Source organism: Cuculus canorus, chromosome 7 (genome assembly GCF_017976375.1).
Source record: "Cuculus canorus isolate bCucCan1 chromosome 7, bCucCan1.pri, whole genome shotgun sequence".
Lineage (NCBI taxonomy): Eukaryota > Metazoa > Chordata > Aves > Cuculiformes > Cuculidae > Cuculus > Cuculus canorus.
In genome coordinates this window covers 844,086-862,588 of record NC_071407.1, presented here as the reverse complement: position 1 = coordinate 862,588, position 18,503 = coordinate 844,086, and the positions used below count along the sequence as shown (strand labels likewise).

The 18,503-nt window shown below is 51.7% G+C and overlaps 1 protein-coding gene across 1 annotated transcript; it reads left to right on the top strand.

Moving 5' to 3' along the window:
* Positions 1–14,578: 14,578 nt before the first annotated feature.
* HMX3 (H6 family homeobox 3) lies at positions 14,579–16,735 on the top strand. The gene is made up of 2 exons (XM_054071788.1): positions 14,579–14,966; positions 15,916–16,735. Exons 1-2 carry the CDS (start codon positions 14,654–14,656, stop codon positions 16,527–16,529), a joined length of 927 nt encoding a protein of 308 aa, XP_053927763.1. The 5' UTR covers positions 14,579–14,653; the 3' UTR covers positions 16,530–16,735.
* Positions 16,736–18,503: the final 1,768 nt, after the last annotated feature.

Here is an 18,503-nt window from a genome sequence, read left to right as displayed (position 1 = left end):
TGGCTGCGGAGCGAGAGCACCTTCCATCCTCCTGCTTCCTCGGTGCATTCTCACTGCGCTCCTTTTTGTCGCAAGATGCACAAGAAGAGAGCAACGCCACTGCCGCTGTGAAATTGAGTGCGGAGCATGGCCAGGCTGGCCAAAGGTTCCCACCAGCATGCCCTGGCGCTGCCTGGTTTGTCTCCCGCAGGAGAAGGCGTGAACTTGCTGCTGCTCTCGGCTCAGCCTCCCACTAATGAACGCTCTGCATTTTACCTGGGAAAAAGGAAAAATTACAAAGGCAGGTCAGAGATTAGGTAAAAGAGTTGAGCTAAGGCAGCGGGAAACCACAGGCAGTAGTGAAAGATTTATTTTGCTGGATTTATATCGGCTCTTTAGGCCAGATTCCAGGTCTTGCAGCTACAATTCACGGTGGCAAACACTGCAGCTGGGCTCTTCATTTGCGCCCGCATGGGAGCTTTATCACCCTGGTCCAGTCGGATGCTGCTCCTTATTTGCCAGCCAAGCCAATAGTGATTAAATGGCATTTCCCAGCGTGCAGGTTGGAGTGTTATTAGCTCTTATCTCTAATTGCCGTCATTTTGAAAGTGGTTTGAACAGATGGCTCTAAGAGAATAAGAGTGAAAAGAAAGCCTTTCATACCTGTGACAAACAACAAAAAGATGCTTGCTGGGCTTCCAGCTCGAGCTTGTGGAGTTAAAGATGGGGAAAAGAGGCCAAATCCCACACTGGCTCCTTCAGAAAAGGGAGGCAGAGACAGCAGGACTAAACCCAAGATGGGTTCCCACTCACTGGTGTCTGTGTGCTCTTCCAGGACGACCCTGTCCCCACGCGATGCTGCCCTGCCCGGGAAGGCGCTGTCAGGGGCTCACTGGGGCGTTTCCCCGTGCCCGGGCCGGGACGTGCAGCTCCCAGGACTCAGGGGAGCTCCTCCAGGTGGGGTGTGTAAGGCAATGCGGCCCCACTGGCTGCATCCCACCACCAGCACAGAGAAAGGTTTGACCCACTCCAGTGTGCACAGTAGTTACCTGTGTTAAACCATCACCTTTAAAGTAATCAAAATCATTACTGGATTATGTGCTACAATGTCCGGGTGCATAAACCCTTAGCACAAAACATTCTCTTATTTTGCTAACTGCTTCAACGTAAAACCACACCAGAAAGAAATTGTTCCCATGACTTGTATTTTTCATCATTTGGTCATTAAATAGTGATGGATATAAACCTATAAAGTACCTAAACTGAACCTTTTAACAATCCATGAGCAATACTATCATTTCTTTAATAGAACTCGCTGACCGTGCCTTTCTCAGATGCCATTTGTCATTTTCAGCGTGCAATAATCAATAACTTGGCTTTGAAATAAATAATATAACAGTCACAATATATTATCTTTCAGGCTGCCCTTATACTAACCATAAAACAAGGCTTGGAAAGATGAGAACTTTAGGTAAGTGCCAAAAATGAAACAACTGAGAGCAGGAGCTAAATGAACAACAAGCTTCACATAGTTTCCCTTCCCAATTCCTAGGTACTTCCCTTCCTTTTAGGAAACTGTGTCTACTTAAAAAAAAAAAAAAAGCAAGAATTTGGGATCCTCTGAGCTCAGGTTTGGGACAAACGCCGTCCTCTCGATCTGCTTGCTGCGGGGCTGGTGCAGCACTGCTCTCCCAGGCACCGGGTCAGCGAGGCTTGTAAGCACCAGCACCAGCCTGCTGTTATTCGCCAGAGCAATTAAACACATGCTAAGTTTTAAACATATGATTGTTACATTAAAATCAATAGGGCCCAAGAGCGCGCCTAAGTTGAACGTGTTTCTAAACCCAGCTGGAGTCTGGAAAAGCAGCTCCATGCTGAGGTGGCTGAATCCCACTGAAGGTTTTGGGACCTTCCTCAGGTGCTGTGAGAGGAGGAGGTAGCACAGGCCCGCGGAGCAGAGCCATGGTGCTGAGTGCGGCGGCACGTGCAAGGACCTGGGCCATCCGTCACCGACACAATCCTTGCACCAGTGCGGCGTGCTGACCTCCATCTCATGGATGCCTCGGACAGAGCCTGTTGCAAGATCTAGACATGCTTTCTCCCTCCTCTCCCACCTGATGAACCCTTCCTATGAGTAGGGAGGACAGGCTGGAGCACTGTGTCAGACAGGGTGCACAGAGGATGTAAGAGCAGGCTTAACTCTGCGTTTCCTCCTTTGACCAGTCCTTCCTCAAATCCTAAAATGTCCCATGTACTTATTTTCCTTGGCTGAATTTGGTCCATGGCCAGGGAAGCCAACCACAGCCTCTGCCGGCCTGGGCTGGTGGCTGACCTCTTCTACACAAAAGCGAGAGCTCTGGGGCAGGTGTAAGCGGGGAAGAAACCAGACCTTTTCCAGGTTCAGGAAAGCAGTCTTGAGAGCAAAAGACCCCCTAATAGATCTCCTTTTCTACCAAGCTTTTCTTCAGAGTGAAAGTTCAGGAGGAAGTTTGCATCAGAATAGAACCTCCACACCGTTGGAGCAGTTGAAATCCCCTGGCGCTTGCCCGCATCCTTCACTCCAGAAGGGAGCGTTGTACACAGGAGCAGACAGAAAGGGATGTTTCTGCAGCTGTGGGCTTCCTCCCACACCCACGCCACCCAGCAAGGCAGGACCGAGCAGCCACAGCTGCTGCAGTCCCCGTCTCGCTCTTTGGGGCTGATAAGGGTGAGAGACATGGGCTCCTGCCTGGCAAAGTTGAGTTAAGTGTTGTTTCAGGACTGCCCACTGAGCTTTGTGAAGGTTTGCTGAGCCTGAAAGAACAAGGGAAGAGGAGAAGACTTGATGTAATACAAGACTGGTGGTTGATCTCAGAGGCAACGTTTTCTCAGCCATTTGTGTAACAGTTTCGGTGGCTCTTCCCAACTGAGACCTCTTTTTGGAAGCTCTCCTGGGCCATGGCGATGCCCCACGGCAGGGACATGGAGGAAGGTACTCACTGGCAGAGGGGAAGCCATCAGGGTTCTCCCCTGCAGATCGTGCCCTGTCACCCCTCATGCTATTTAATTGCTGAGATTTAGATATGAATCACCGAAGCTCCTGTCCTCGGGTCTGAGCAGCTTTTGTCACTCTTATGGTTTGAAATAACGATAACAATTAAAGCCACACAAGCTCCATGTTAAAGCGCTTGCATCCTCTCCCACAGGTGTAGTCGATATGGCCCCAGCACACACCATCCAGATGAGCCACTTCATCTTTACCATCTTCTGGAAGTCACTTAATCACCCGTTCTTTCCCAGCCCAATCTCGGTCTTCAGGGCCGAAATAGCTGGAGGAACAGTGGGTTAGTGCTTCTGACAGTGAAGTCCCAGCCTTGCTACGCTCCCAGGAAGCCCTTGTCAACACAAATAATCCATTTTGCATTGTCTTTTCAAGAACAGGAAAGAGGGAATTCGAAGAAAGTGATTTAATTTAATTTGCTCCTTTACTTTGGGCAGCATTGAAGACTACAATTCAGGTGATGAACTGGGAGAGGCCAGACAAGGAGGTAACTTCAAGACCTCTGAGGTAAGATAACTGGAGTCTGCAGAGCATTAATTATAAGTAAAGCGGGCACATGAATCTAAAAATAGCATCTCTGGTGCTGCGCGTGTATGACTGGTATTAAAAATGACTGATTTAAAAGAAAGTGCTTCACCCCTGTTGCCAGCCAGGAAGGTAGGTCTCCAGTATTCTCAGACTTAAATGCTGCCAGTATTTCACATTAGGATAGTCATAAAGTTAAAGGTTAATAGGCTGTACAAATGACAGAGTTTAAAGGGAAAAATGAAGATAGGAAGATTTCTGGCACTTAGGGATCATTTTAAAAATGAAGCTCCTCTGCCTAATGTAATTTTTCCTATGTCCTTTCTCACGCTGTTGATCATTACTGAAAATATTTCTATTTGCATAAGCGATTTCCCCTTCGCTGCCCACCTCCGTTTGCTTTTTGGATCATCAGTGCTTCCCACAGGACGTGGTGAGTTGCGGTCCTGCTGCCATGAGAGTGTTGCAGGGTGGAATTAAAGCCGTGGCCTCGGAGGGGCCGGGAGACCCGGAGCGCGAGGAAGGCTTCCGTTTAATTGAGGGTCATTAGAATTGTCATGCTGAGGAGAAAGGCAAGCATGTGCGTTGCTGGAAATGGGATTTGGTTGTGGAGTTTCAGATTGGGTGTTGTGAGTGGCAGAAGTGTATGGCTGCGTCAGCCCTGCTGCCCTGCACGCGTGCACTTTGTTCTCTGGCACTGGAGCTGGCAACCAGAGTCTAACAGGGCGGTTAACGTGACTAAGACAAATACTTTTACACAGAGACTGCCTGTTATTACATTTGCTTTTGCATTGATGAAGAAAAACACTCTCTTGGTTTCTGCCTCAGCCCTCTTAAACAACCGGAAAAGGCTGTGCTTCTCATGGCACTCCTGGGGCTGGAACTGCAGTGAAGTGTGGTTCCTAAAATGTACTCATTCTTGGGTGGCCCAAACGCTGTTCTCTCGGTCTGATCAGTTCCTGCTGAGTCTTAGAACGTTCTAGGGTGCTGGAGGCCACCTGGTCCAGCCCCGGAGCTCTTGTCCCGGCTACGGCTGCTACATGCACAGTCAGGTTAAACTACAACAAGCGGTTGGCAATGGGTGAAAGCACCTTCCAGACAACACTGATTCTCCCCGCTTTCATCGTGTCCGCAGGTGACTGACAGTTTGCTCTGGGTACCGCTGGGGTCTGGCTGTGCAGAGTCTCTGGGCGTGCGGTCCAGGGGCCAACTGAAGAGTCTGGACTCTGTATGGCATTGGTGACTGGTGCCAGGCGGAGCCCCCCGGTGCCCCTGGGCCTGGCTTTTCCTCCTCTGCGTCTTCCGGCTCGTTTCTACTTTTCTACACCATGTCCTTAAAAACCTCCTGGGCCTGGGAGGTGCTCAAGAAATCTGATGCTCCAATTTTACTGTACTCAAAGCAGCAAACAGGTATGGAATAAATCTGGCTGCTGAGTAAAAGCCTCCACCACTCTGGAGCTAAAATGAAACAGAGAACGACCGTGCCTTGGTGTTCCCTCTGGTAATGAATTCAATGTCTCTGCCATGGAGACCTTTGGATCTGCATAGGACGTTCCTGAAGTTGAAGGAGATGATCCATGCAGAGCTGCTTTGAAAACCAGGATGGCAGGCTTCACATTCCCTGTGCATGCAGCAAGGTAAAACCTCGGGCGCCCTGTGACAAGTGTTTTAAGGCTTACTGCTGCTCTTGGTGTCCTGCAGCAGCGACCCAAGACTGCAGAGGAGCCATTCCCTGCTGTGAAAAAATATGCAGATCATATTTCCACAAATTCCTATGGAATTTCCAGGAATATTCAGCAGTGAGATCTTGTCTTCTTCCTTCCATCTTTGCCTGAGTTTCTATATTCCAGACGTCAGTTTCTGCCATTCTATGTATCTTCCTAATGCTGTAACATGAATTTAGCAGAACAAGGCATCATTGACCTCTTACATAACAGATGTGCGAGCATCGTGTTTATTTTGCACCTAACACTGCACAAAACATGATAAAAATATGTCCAAACTGAAAGCAGAGGTACACTTGCCATAACCTACCTTCTTGTTCCTTCCTGCAGGGACTGAAATGCTGAATGAAAGAACGAAAGGGACTGCAAGAAGTAAAATGCTTGTAATGCATTCTCAATAATTTCTTTTACTGTTACTCGGATGAAAAACTTTTGCAAGATCTCCAGTAATAAATTTGCAGAGCTTTTTCCTCACCTGAAACTATCAGTCACCCTCTGCCTTTGGGAGAGTTTGCAGCTCCGCTTTCCATGCTGAGGACCCCTTGCTCTGCAACAAACTTCTTGGCTCCAGATAAGACCACTGCAAGGAAGAGGTTTTTTTCCTGCTGAGCCTTTGTCTCGGAGGCAGAGACGAACACTGCTGAGCTGTCTGCTGGAGCCGTGCGTCCCTGCGTCGGCAGGCACTGCCGTAAGCAGCTCCGTGGAGTGGGTGGAATTACTTGGGTGAAGAAGTGCTCACCTAAAAGCAGAGGGTGCTTTCTATTTGGTCCTTTGTAATTTCTGGTCCTCAATGCATTTTTTACAGACGAATGGAATGGTTATAATGTTCCAAAGTAAAAGGCAGTTTTCTTTTGAAAAAGAGGCCATCCCTAAAAGTTGAGTGTGGAAAATGCTGCCTGTAGCCTTTTATTGGCTTCACTCGCTGTAATAGATCTGCCTTGGATGCCAAGAAAAGTATAAACAAATGGCAGGGTATTGGTTTTTCAATAACAAGGTTTAAACCAAGGTTATAAAAAGCATATCCTATCCCAGGCTATTTATGAAACAATTAATATTGTCAATGTCTTTCCTTCTCCTTCGAGTTACACGTATTGCGTAAACTTTGATGTATTTCTAAGAAGTACCAAAAAATACCAACTGAAGAATAAACAAGGCAGCACGGCAGCACTACTGGAAAGGGAAACAATTCCTCTGTCTTCTAACAGAGTGCTTTGACATTAAAATAAACCAAGAGGTAATTCCTTGAGTTTGCCTGTGAAGACTCGGGGCGTGGTAGACAAAAGGCCCCCGGTTTCAGCTGTAATCTCAGGGTTTATATGCAGTTAATTATTTTGTTGTTCAGGAGTTTTTACGATACCTGTGAGACTCAAAATCTTCTTTTTGCCTCTTGGATCACACCAACGGGATGAGGTTCAACGAGGCTCAGTGCTGGGTCCTGCACTTGGGTGCAGCTCCCGGCTTAGGGAAGAGCGGCTGGAAAGCTGCCCAGAGGAGAAGGACCCCGGGGTGTTGGTTGACAGTGGCTGAACATGAGCCAGCAGTGGCCCAGGTGGCCAAGAGGGCCAACAGCATCCCAGCTTGGGTCAGATACAGCGTGGCCAGGGAGAGCAAAGCAGGGACTGTGCCCCTGTACTCGGCACCGGGGAGGCTGCACCTCAAATTCTAGGTTTAGTTTCAGGCCCTTCACTCCAAAAAGGACATTGAGGGGCTGAAGCGCACCCAGAGAAGGGAAAGAGCTGAGGAAGGGGTTGGAGAACAAGGGTTGTGACAGGTGGCTGAGACCTGGGGCTGTTTAGTCTGGAGAAGAGAAGGCTGAGGGAAGACCTCATCGCTGTCTACAACTGCCTGAAAGGAGGTTGTGGTGGGGTGGATGCTGGGCTTTTCTCCCAAGTGACAAGTGATGGGATGAGAGGAAATGGCCTCAGGTTGCACCAGGAGTGGTTAGATTGGATATCAGGAAAAATTCCTTCACCAAAAGGGTTCTCAGGCACTGGAAGGGACCCTCTGGAGGGATTCAAGGCCGGTTTGGAGCCCCTGATCCAGTGGGAGGTGTCCCTGCCCGTGACAGGGTGTGGGACTGGATGGGCTTTCAAGGTCCCTTCCAACCCAAACCATTCCATGATTCTAAGGTGGAAATCTGTTCCTAGGAAACAGTGAAAGCATAGAATCATAGAATGGTTTTGGTAAGAAACATTTCAGTAAGAAATGAGGCATAGTTTCCCAAGGAGAGATTATTGCGGCAGCTTCGCGTTCCTGTTTCAGGAGCCTCCCCCACCCTTGTTTGGCACCTGAATATTTCAGAGCTGCTTATCAATAATCCTCTGTGTGTCACAGTGCTGTGAAGCACTCCAATCAATATATTATCATTTCAGGGCTTGATTATGATGGTGAACGGCATTATCAAGGACATCTGGAAATCCTGATGGTACTGCGATCTCTGATCAGCTCCAGCGTTTTACAAGCATACTCTCTGGAGCAGAATAAAACCAGAGTCTCTAACAAGAGAGACAGCGCCTAATCCTCTCGTTCGTGCAACCCGTGCTGCCAATAAACAAACAAGCAGAGGCATCACCTGTACGTTTGCCCCAGACTCTTTTAGCACATCTTCTACTCTTCACTCCATCACTGCTCTCAGGCACAGCCACACGCGGCAAACTGCTCGTGGTGTGCAATGGATGCAGTTTTCCTGGCTGGAATATTTGAGGCAACAGTGATCTAGAGAAAATGGAAATATGTTAAAAAGGGTGTTGGTTGGTTGGTTATTTGTTTGCTCATTCATTTGTTTGTTTGTTTAATGACAGCCTTACACAAGTAGGTGATAGGTGAGATGAGAGGGAATGGCCTCAAGCTGCGCCAGGGTAGATTCAGGTTGGACATTAGGATAAAGTTCTTCACGGAAAGGGTTGTTAGGCAGCGGCAGAGGCTGCCCAGGGAGGTGGTGGAGCCCCCATCTCGGGAGGGGTTTAGAAGACAGGCAGATGAGGTGCTGAGGGATCTGGTTTAGTGGTGGACAGGGACAGTTGGACACGATGATCTCAAAGGCCTTTTCCCACCTAGGGATTCTAGGATTCTGTGGCTCCAAGTAACTTAAATCTCACATTCGGGGGATGACAACCCATGGTAAACATACACATCAGGCTGCTGAGGAGAAACATTGCTTAATACGTTATGGTTATTATTTTGTCAGTTCTCTTGCCCTTTAGATGCTCAGCAGTATTTACCTGTGTTACATTCCATGCATAGGCCAAGCTGAAATTGTTCCACTTTCTGTGGTACCTATTATTGTTGTTGTTTGTTGTTGTTATTATTATCCCTACCTGCCACCCTGAACAAGGTGTTCAATCGTACACAGTCCCCTCTCGATGTTCTTTCTTTCCTGATATTCCTCGTGGATCCGTAATGACAAGCCAAAACTCTGCCTAATGTAAAACAAGGTGAAAAAGTCCTTGGTTCCTAGTGAGTGTTGGCAGAGTTTGGGCTTGTCGTTAAGGATCGATGAGGGTTACCCTCATTAAAAATGTTCTCTGCATAAATGCTTTCTAATAGATTTATGGTTTTTCAGCCACTTAAAAAAGGAAGCAATGTGTGCTGCATCAGTGTAAAGCTGTGACTCAGGAAAGGATGGGTTTGGATTTGGCTTTGGAGGAAAGAACCCTTCCCTCAGTGCAGTCGTTGCTTGGCCTCTCACACTCTATCTTTAAAACGTGGCTTTGTGTGCTTGTAATGTGTAATATATAGCATATCATATAACATATAGCGTATATATCATATGCATAATATAAAATGCATATATAAATAGAATATAAAATATAGTTATTTATAGTTTATATAACATATATAAAATCATATATAAAGAGAGTGGAAATAAGAAACTTCGTTATCTAGGATAAGGTTTTCTCTGGAATGTATAGACATATTATGAGGAAAGAAGCCCAGAGCCCTCTTTCGTCTGCTGTGTTTTGCAGAGCTGGCCAAACGGAGTCCGTGCGCCGCGGGAGGGATGTGAGCACCTGAGCTGTCTGCGTGTTTGAAGACAGGATGTCCTGTTGATGCCTCAGCCAAAAGAGGTGGACGGAGCCTCCTGTGATGCACGCATCACTGGGGCTTCTTGAGATTCCCGAAACACTGAGCTTGCCTGAGGAGTGGCCTTCCCTGGGGACCGGCAGGTGAGGCGGATCCATTAATAAGTGCAGAGCACACTGAGGTCTTGACAAAGCAGCTCTCGTGGAAGCCCCAGATGGCACCACCGTTCAGTTATTTTGCAAACCCACCAGCTATTTCGAGGATCTGCTGACTCAGAGCAAGTTGGTTGCAATTGCCATTTATAACAAATGTGCTTAGGGAAAGGAGGGTGATCTCAGGATCCTTTGATAAAACTCCAATTACTGCTCAAGCTCAGGGTGTACGTTCAGCATAACTCCTGTAGCAGGGATCTCTGATGTGAACACGAGAGTCTTTACAAGCAGCTGGGTTTTGAGTCAATGGGCTGTGACACTTTTGAAATCAATGATTATTTAAAAACTCCGAAAGCTGCAGGTTGTGCAGGTGCTGCGCACGCAGACGTTGGATCTACTCTGCTCTCTGCTGGCTCCCTGCAAGTGGGTGACTTGGCTCTGAGGGCTGAAGGGCGAGTGGGGACTGTAACTCCTGTTGTAGCCAGGCCAGTAAACGAGCGCCACGCAGCTCTGCAGCGATGTTTTGTTTCAGTAGGAGCTGAAAACCCAGCACTTTCCAGGTGTGGTTCCAGGACTCTCGCTTTTTCACAAATAATCTCTCTGTGGCCACAGAGAGACACCTGCTTATTTAGGATTTCACCAGCACTGACGTTCACACAATTTATTTTGGTTTCTTTCCTTTTTACATTCTACCTGATACCTCAGAGTTTACAACGTGGTTTGTAAGCACCGGTCTTCTCATTTAGGTCAACAAGCTGCAAAGACACCATCTTTCTGTTCTTTTGGTGCTTCTATCCTGTCCTGCATTGAAACGAGGAAGATCAGTTCCAGTACAGCCGACTCTTGGATCAAAGAACGGTGTATGTTCTGCCTTGGAATCCCCCGGCGCTGCTTTGCATAAGCGATTTCCTCCAGCTGTCCTCTGTTCTGTGAGGTCGCTCGTGAAAGAGAGTGTGCACACATGACTGATACCCACACAACGACGATCGGGCTCCTTAGCAAACAGACTGGGGGGCAGGTCACGATGACAGAAGCAAGAGATGCGTTGTACGAGCTTGTGACGTCTTTATAGCATCGATTCACCTATAGAGCACATAGGTGGTGCTGTATGAGACTGCTTAGATCACATCCTTCGCCCATCGGTTCTGTCCCTGTGCGTTTATCCCACGTTACGCAGGGGTGTCGACAGCACTTGTTTCACAAAAACATCTCGGCCTAGAAATGTTGCCTCTCTCCTCTAAAAATGGTATCTTTGTGAGTCAAACACAGGGCTGCGATGGCCCTCAGGAATAAAAGCCTCATAAATTAAACAGCCTGCTTTCCTGCGGGGATGGAAGGTTCTAGTATTCGTCCGGGAAGACTCAGCCTGCCAGGAGGCTGCTGGAAAACAGAGCCTTACAAAGCCTCCCTTTTAAAGGTACAAAAATGCCATTGTGAGGCATAATAAGGGAACAACTTAAACTGTTCCAAAATACCTCTCAACCCACACACCTCACATACGCCCTGGTTCGCTCAGCCAGGTGAAACCCGAGACGGGCTACAAAGCATAACTCGCTTGTAGTTTTTCTGGTCTTGAATAAAATGTCCTTATCAAGTGCATCCTGCAAGAGCCTTTCCTTTTGATGAGAAAGGAGCATCCCTTTTCTGGGTAACCTCTGTTTGTTTCCATCTGTGCCTTTCAGAAGAAGCAATTGAAAGAATGACAGAGAGATGTGATGTCTCTGAATAACTCGGGTCTTACAAAGGCCCTGATAGCGTGTAATGGTTTGTAGCAGGGAGGGGAGAGCCACCGGCGGGGCTCCACAGTGGTTAATCTTTGGCATTCACAAAATTGTTTTTAGCTGCCTGAGCAGCGTAACGGCAGCTCTAAAATCCAATAGCGAAGGAATTCATTCCGATCACCTGGGAAAAAAGAGTATTTCTGCATGGGGCAAGATGACAGGTGTGTTCTCGTGCCTTCTTTTTTCTCCACCTGAACATCCCAACCCTGATGCGAGGAGGTGCTTCAAGCGCAGAAGAAGCTGTTTAACATTAGGCGTGAAATTAAGCGGATCCTTGAGGGATTACTGTTTCCCTACAGCTCCTGTGGGGCTGAACGGTGTAGACACCCAGAGGAGAGCACGGGGCTGGTCCGGGGGAAGGCTCCATGGCAGCCTGGGCGAGAGGAGGTTCTACCACTGCCAGAAACCTTCCATCGGAACAAAAGCCGCTGCAAACCTCATCGCTTCTGCCCTGCAAGTCCGGGCTGCCAGGCACGCTCCCAGGTGGAAAAACAAAGGAGCGGAGGAACGAAGCACTGCGCTTTCCTCATCCCCTTGGGATGGGGAAGAGGAAGGCGAACCCTAAGTTGGTCACCTGGGGTTACAGCCCACTTGGGGACAGCGGCGATGAGGGCGGTGTGAGGATCCGTGTGAAATGCAGTGCTTGTGGGCTGCAGCGGGTGACCCAGCGGGCGCCGGTGCCCGGTGCTGGGGAGGCCATTCGGGCACCACTGTCGATGTGGGGCCCAGCGTCGCAGCGCAGGCGCACACATCGCCTTGGCCAGAGCGTGGCTCTTCAGGAAAATAATGACAAAGAAGAGGTAGTGCTGAGAGAGAATAAATAAGGAGATAAATCACTTTGCAGTACAATGCGAGCCAAAACTTGCAAATAAACAATTAGTTTAAATCATATCAAGCACCTATCACAAACATCACATTTATACAATTGATCCATGTGTAAATTAGCCAATTAATTCTGAATTGGAACACTAATGAAACAATAATTATCTGTTTACAATGGAACGGTACGAGTGCGGGTCTGGAGGCAGAAATGTCTGCAGCAAAATCCCCTCAGCTCCATCACCGCCGGGCGTGAGAGGCGGGAGAGGGTCGATACCCGTCTTTAATGTCCGGCTGTTGCAGGGGGCTTGAAGAAAATGCATAAAATATGCGAGAAACGTGGGCTGCAAATGACGGGGATGTAGAAAGGCTCTTTTAGAACATTGATTAGATTGTTTTCTTTGTTAAATAAAGAATTGCAAAGTGGAAATTCCTTTCAGCATCTTTAGGTTGGTTTTCCATCCTTGCCTGGGTTTCTACCACGAGCAGTTGTTTACCCCGAGAGACTCGGAGGGATCAAGACCTCACAGTTGCCAAAGAAGTGAAAGATGGGTGGAAGCTTCGATACAGAGTGATCCTGGTGACTCGTACCTAAATCAAGAACATCTCTGGGATGGAGCGTTGCACTGGGGTCCTCTATAAGAACTTTGCGCCTTTGTTTTTTTGCAGAAAGAGGGAAAACAACCCTCATAGGACAGGCGAGAGCCATGGCTAGGGGACTGCAGGCTGTTTTCTATATAAAAACTATTCTCCATCTCTCATTTTTTTATGTGTTTTACCCCACAGATGAGGATTATTTCCACTGAAATTGCATTTCTTTGAAAAATTCTCGAGCTTTCTTTTGCCTGCTGCCTTTAAGTGGAACCGTTGTTAGCAAGAGCAGAATATTTCTGGAAAGTGCTATAAGCTGCTGAGACCCCGTCCCCGGAATGGGCTTTGCTAAACTTTCATTGCTGCACCTCTCTGTTTATCCAATCTGCTCCTCGCAGAGACACCAGCGGTTCAGACACAGTCACGAAAGAGACAGGGCTCTGAATAAAGTCACGTACACTGAAAGTGTATGAAACATCATGCCCATGCGGCCAAAAATATAACGTTATTGGATCTGTGTGTATTTTCCCTGGGTTTCTAACCCCAAATGTTCGTGGGAAGCAGAACTCCTGAGGACAGCTGGCAAGCATTAACCCTCAGAAGTTCCGTTCAGATGAAAGATGCCTTATTTCATACTGCCAGGTGGGTGCTTTTAAAAGGGAACAGCAAGAGAAATCGGTTGTGTTTGGTAAGGGCATTAAAGCATTTAACTGCAGGGATTGTTGCCCCACAGCTCTGCGTGTGCTGGGGCAGAGTCTTGGGGCGGTGTGCTCACACATGGCAGATGATTACACGCACACCAGAACTGGGAGGCTTCTCTTCTCTTCTCTTCTCTTCTCTTCTCTTCTCTTCCCTTCTCTTCTCTTCTCTTCTCTTCTCTTCTCTTCTCTTCTCTTCTCTTCTCTTCTCTTCTCTTCTCTTCTCTTCTCTTCTCTTCTCTTCTCTTCTCTTCTCTCCTCTCCTCTCCTCTCCTCTCCTCTCCTCTCCTCTCCTCTCCTCTCCTCTCCTCTCCTCTTCTCTTCTCTTCTCTCTCCCTTCCCCTCTCCTCCGCTCTACCGGTGCCGATCCCGGGCGGTTCCCGCAGGCGGCCGGCAGGGGGCGCCCCGCGCGCGGCGGGAAGGGCCAGGATGGGCCGGGATGGGCCGGGATGGACCGGGATAGACCGGGATGGGCCGGGATGGGGCGGCCCCGGGACCGCCGCAGCCGCCGGGCGGGAGGTGCCCCGGCGCGGGTCGGAGCTCAGCCGAGCTCAGCCCGGTATCCCGGCATCCCAGTATCTCGTTATACCGGTATTCCGGAATCTCAGCATCTCGGTATCCCAGCATCTCGTTATACCGGTATCCCAGTACACTGGTATCCTGGTGTCTCATTGTACCAATACCCCGGTATCGCGGTATCTCGTTGTACCGGTATCCCCGCATCCTGAAATCTCGGTATCCCGGCATCCCGGTATCTCGTTATCCCGGTATTTCGGTATCCCGGCACCCTAGTACCTCGTTATCCCGGCACCCCGTTATCTCGTATTCCAGCACCCTGTTATCCCGATATCTCGTTATCCCGGCACCCCGTTATCCAGGCATCTCGGTATCTCGTTATCCCGGCACCTCGTTATCGCAGTATCCCAGTACCCCGTTATCGCGGCACCCCGGCATCTCTCTATCCATCCCCCCGTTATCCCGTCCCCCCGCCATCCCATTATCCCATCCCCTCGTTATTCCGTTGCTCCGTTATTCCGTCCCGCCATTATCCCGTCCCCCCGCCATCCTGTTATCCCGTCCCCCCGTTATCCCGTCCCCCCTCTCCTCTCTCTCCCGTCCCCCGCGGGCCGCTCGGTGCTCATTCGCCGCCCCCGCCCCCTCCCCCGGCCCCTCTCGCGCCAATCGCCGCGCGCCGCCCGCGCTTAACTCGGGTGACACGGCGGTCCCCGCGTCAGCGCCCGGCGCCGGGCTCGGCGGCGGCGGCCACCCCGGCTCCCCGCGGGTCCCCCGGCCCCGCCGCGCCCCGCCCGGAGCCGGGAGGATGCCCGAGACCGCGCGGGACCCGCCCGGCGCGCCGCCGCCCGCCAAGGACTCCTTCTACATCAAGAACCTGCTCAACGGGGACCCCCCGAGGGCGCCGCCGCGGCCGCCGCGGCCGCCGTTCGCCCCCTCGGGCGCGGGCAAAGCGGCGGGGGACGCGTTCGCCCTCTCGCAGGTGGGCGACATCGCCTTCCCCCGCTTCGAGATCCCCGCGCCGCGCTTCGCGCTCAGCGCCCACTGCCTGGAGCGCGCCCAGACCTGGTGGTACCCGTACGCCCTGGCGCCCGCCGGAGCCCACCTGCCCCGCACCGAAGGTACCGACACTCCCCGCCCGGGGCGCGCCCGGACCCCCGCCCTGCTGCCCGGGCCCCCCTCCGGCCCTCCTGCCCTGGAAGGCACCGCTCCCCTTCCATCCCTCCGTCCCTGGAAGGCACCGACCCCCTTCATCCCTTCGTCCCTCCGTCCCTCCATCCTTGGAAAGTACCGGTCGCCCTCCATCCCTCCTTCCCTGGCGGGTACCTTTCCCGTTTCCACCCTTCCATCGCTGGAAGGCACCGCTCCCGTCCATCTCTCCACCCTTCCATCCGTGGAAAGTACTGCTCGCCCCTCCATCCCTCCGTCCCTGGAAGGTACCGATCCCCCTCTATCACTCCATCCCTCCATCACGTTACCGATTCCTCCATCCCTGGAAGGTACAAACCCCTCCATCCCTCCATCCCTGAAAGGTGCCACTCCTTCCATCCCTCAATCCCTTCATCCCTGGAAGGTAACGATCCCTCCATCCCTCCATCCCTGGAAGGTATTAATCTCTCCATCCCTCCATCCCTGGAAGGTAACGATCCCTCCATCCCTCCATCCCTGGAAGGTACCGATCCCCTCCATCCCTCCATCCCTGGAAGGTACTGATCCCCTCCATCCCTCCATCCCTGGAAGGTAACGATCCCTCCATCCCTCCATCCCTGGAAGGTACCGATCCCCTCCATCCCTCCATCCCTGGAAGGTATCGATCCCCTCCATCCCTCCATCCCTGGAAGGTACCGATCCCCTCCATCCCTCCATCCCTCCATCACGCTATTGCTCCCTCTCTGCATCCCTGGAAGGTGCCGCTTCCCTTTCCACCCCCCCACCCCCGTCTCTCCCCTCCACCCCCGGGAGGCGCCGCTCCCTCGGCCCCTCCACCCCCTCTCCCTCCCCGGGGGTCGCGGGGCGCCGTCGGGGCGCGGGCGGTGACGGCGTCTCTTTGTGCCCCGCTCCCCCCCTCAGCCGCGGAGAAGGCGCTGCTGCGGGACGCGTCGCCGGGGTCGGGCACGGAGCGCGACTCTCCGGAGCCGCTGCTGAAGGCGGAGGGGGAGCCGAAGGAGCTGGACTCCAAGAGCCCCGACGAGATCGTGCTGGAGGAGAGCGACTCGGAGGAGGCCAAGAAGGACGGGGGAGGCGCGGAGGACTGGAAGAAGCGCGAGGAGAGCCCCGAGAAGAAGCCGTGCCGCAAGAAGAAGACGCGCACGGTGTTCAGCCGCAGCCAGGTGTTCCAGCTCGAGTCCACCTTCGACATGAAGCGCTACCTGAGCAGCTCGGAGCGCGCCGGGCTGGCCGCCTCGCTGCACCTCACAGAGACACAGGTGAAGATCTGGTTCCAGAACCGCCGGAACAAGTGGAAGCGGCAGCTGGCGGCCGAGCTGGAGGCGGCCAACCTGAGCCACGCGGCCGCGCAGCGCATCGTGCGCGTCCCCATCCTCTACCACGAGAACTCGGGCGCAGAGGGCGGCGCGGGCGGCGGCGGCGGCGCCCCCGGAGCGCAGCCGCTCCTCACCTTCCCGCACCCCGTCTACTACTCCCACCCCGTGGTCACCTCCGTCCCGCTCCTGCGGCCCGTCTGAGCCCTCCCGGGGTACCGGGGGAGCCGCGGGAAGAGGGGAAACGGGAACGAAACCGGCGGGAGGGCAAGGAAAGCGCCGACACCGAGAGCGGGGCCGCGTCCAGAGCCCCGCGGCTGCCCCGGCCTCGGTGCCCGGGGACGAAACCGCCGGGGGCTCCGTGGCGTTAGTTTTATTTTTGTAATAAAAAGAAACAAAAGAAAAAAAGGATAATGATGGGAAAAAAATAAAAGAAAAAGAAAAAAGAGAGAGAGAGAGAAAGAGAGAGAGAAAATGCTCCCAGGCCACCCCTCGAGATTTGCCAAACGCTGCCGGAAAGGGGAATTCCTGCTTCTTTCGCCCCTCTCGCGCCTCCCGGCTGGTCGAGGCTCCTGACCGAACCCCCGCGGCAGCGGCTGCTCCTTTCCGCACCGATTTGCCTCTTCGCTCTCTCTGGTTTTGTACCTTTCGGTTTCTGCCGAGGGACTTTATTACGAGGGAGAAATACGGTCTCAAAGCGAGCGGTTAAACACACCCGCACGCCTTGAGCCCACCTTATTTATTATCGTTTCCTGAGGTATTTTTAATCCTTGTTTCTAATTCTTGCTTTCCTAGCTGTTGGGTTGTGTTGTTGGGGTTTTTTTCCCCTTGTAAAGTTATTTCGATATTTTTTTTGGGGAAAAAAAACCCTGTACCCTTTTGCTTTCTTTTGTACTACTAATTATTAATTATAATTATTGTACTTTTGAACTGTGCAATATTGTACGACGATTCTCAAAGCACTGCTTTTATTTGAGTGGTGAGGAAGGGGTTTTTAGCATTGTATAATTGCGTTCGTTCCTGTTGTACACAGTAAAATAAAACAAATAAATAGCGTTAAAAGCGAAGCGAGAGGAGAGGAGAGGAGCAGGGCTGGGGACGAGCATCGGCCTGGCTCGCGCGAGTGGAAAGAGGGAGCTTTGGGGCGCTTTAAGTGAAGGACAATCAACTTTAGGGTAATTTTAATTTATTTGATACGCTGTACAGTTTTATTCTCAAGTCCATCGAGTGCGTGGATTTTAATAGGCAGGAATCAAGCGAGGAGGGGACGCCTCTGGCCCCTCTCTGCCCTTCTGTCTGCTCACCTGTTGTCTGACGATCCTTTGCTGTCTTCCCGGGGGCGTAGGTCCGTTCCTTTCCTTTATTTCATTTAAATTTCCCCCCTGTTTCGGTTGCGCTCTCTGCCCTCTCGCTTTCTGTTAGGGACCGGTCCTGTTTTTAACACAGCCTATATTGTTATAAACTTAATGTTGTGGTGGAAAAAAAAACCAAATCAATAAAACCCGTTCCTTATCATTTTTTAAACTGTGGCTTTGGAGGGGGAAAGGGGAAAAAAAAAAAAGGAAAATAAAGAGAGAGGAGTCTGGGAGCGGCGCCGGCCGGGATCTCCCGGAGAGAGGGATGGGATGGGATGGGATGGAGTGGGATGGAGTGAAATGGGGTGGGATGGGATGGGATGGGATGGGATGGGATGGGAAGGGATGGGATGGGTTGGGTTGGGTTGGGTTGGGATGGGATAGGATGGGATGGGAAGGGATGGGATGGGAAGGGAAAGGATGGGAGCCCTTTCCCAGCCCCGCCACGCCGGGAGCATCGCGGCTGGGTCCCCCCGGGATCTCTCGGCCCCTTCCCGCCGGACTACTGATGCTCCAGCCGCCCCTTCCAGCCCCTCTCCCGGCCGCTCGGCCCCTCGGCTGCCCTCCCGTTCTCCCCCCAAGGGGGCTGCGCGGGGGCTCGCCCGGAGGGGCCCCCGGGCCCTGTTCGTGCTCCGCCGCGGGCGCCCGGGGCGAGGATGGCTGCCCGCTGCCCGGCACCGGCCGCCGCGCCGCGTTCGGGGCGCCCAGGGCAGGACTCTGGGCCGAGGAAAGCAAAATAAAACTCAGCCTTGCGAAAAGATAATCCTCCGCTTTCTTTTCGTTTGGGATAAAAACGCCGGCGATGGGTGGTAAACGACAAACA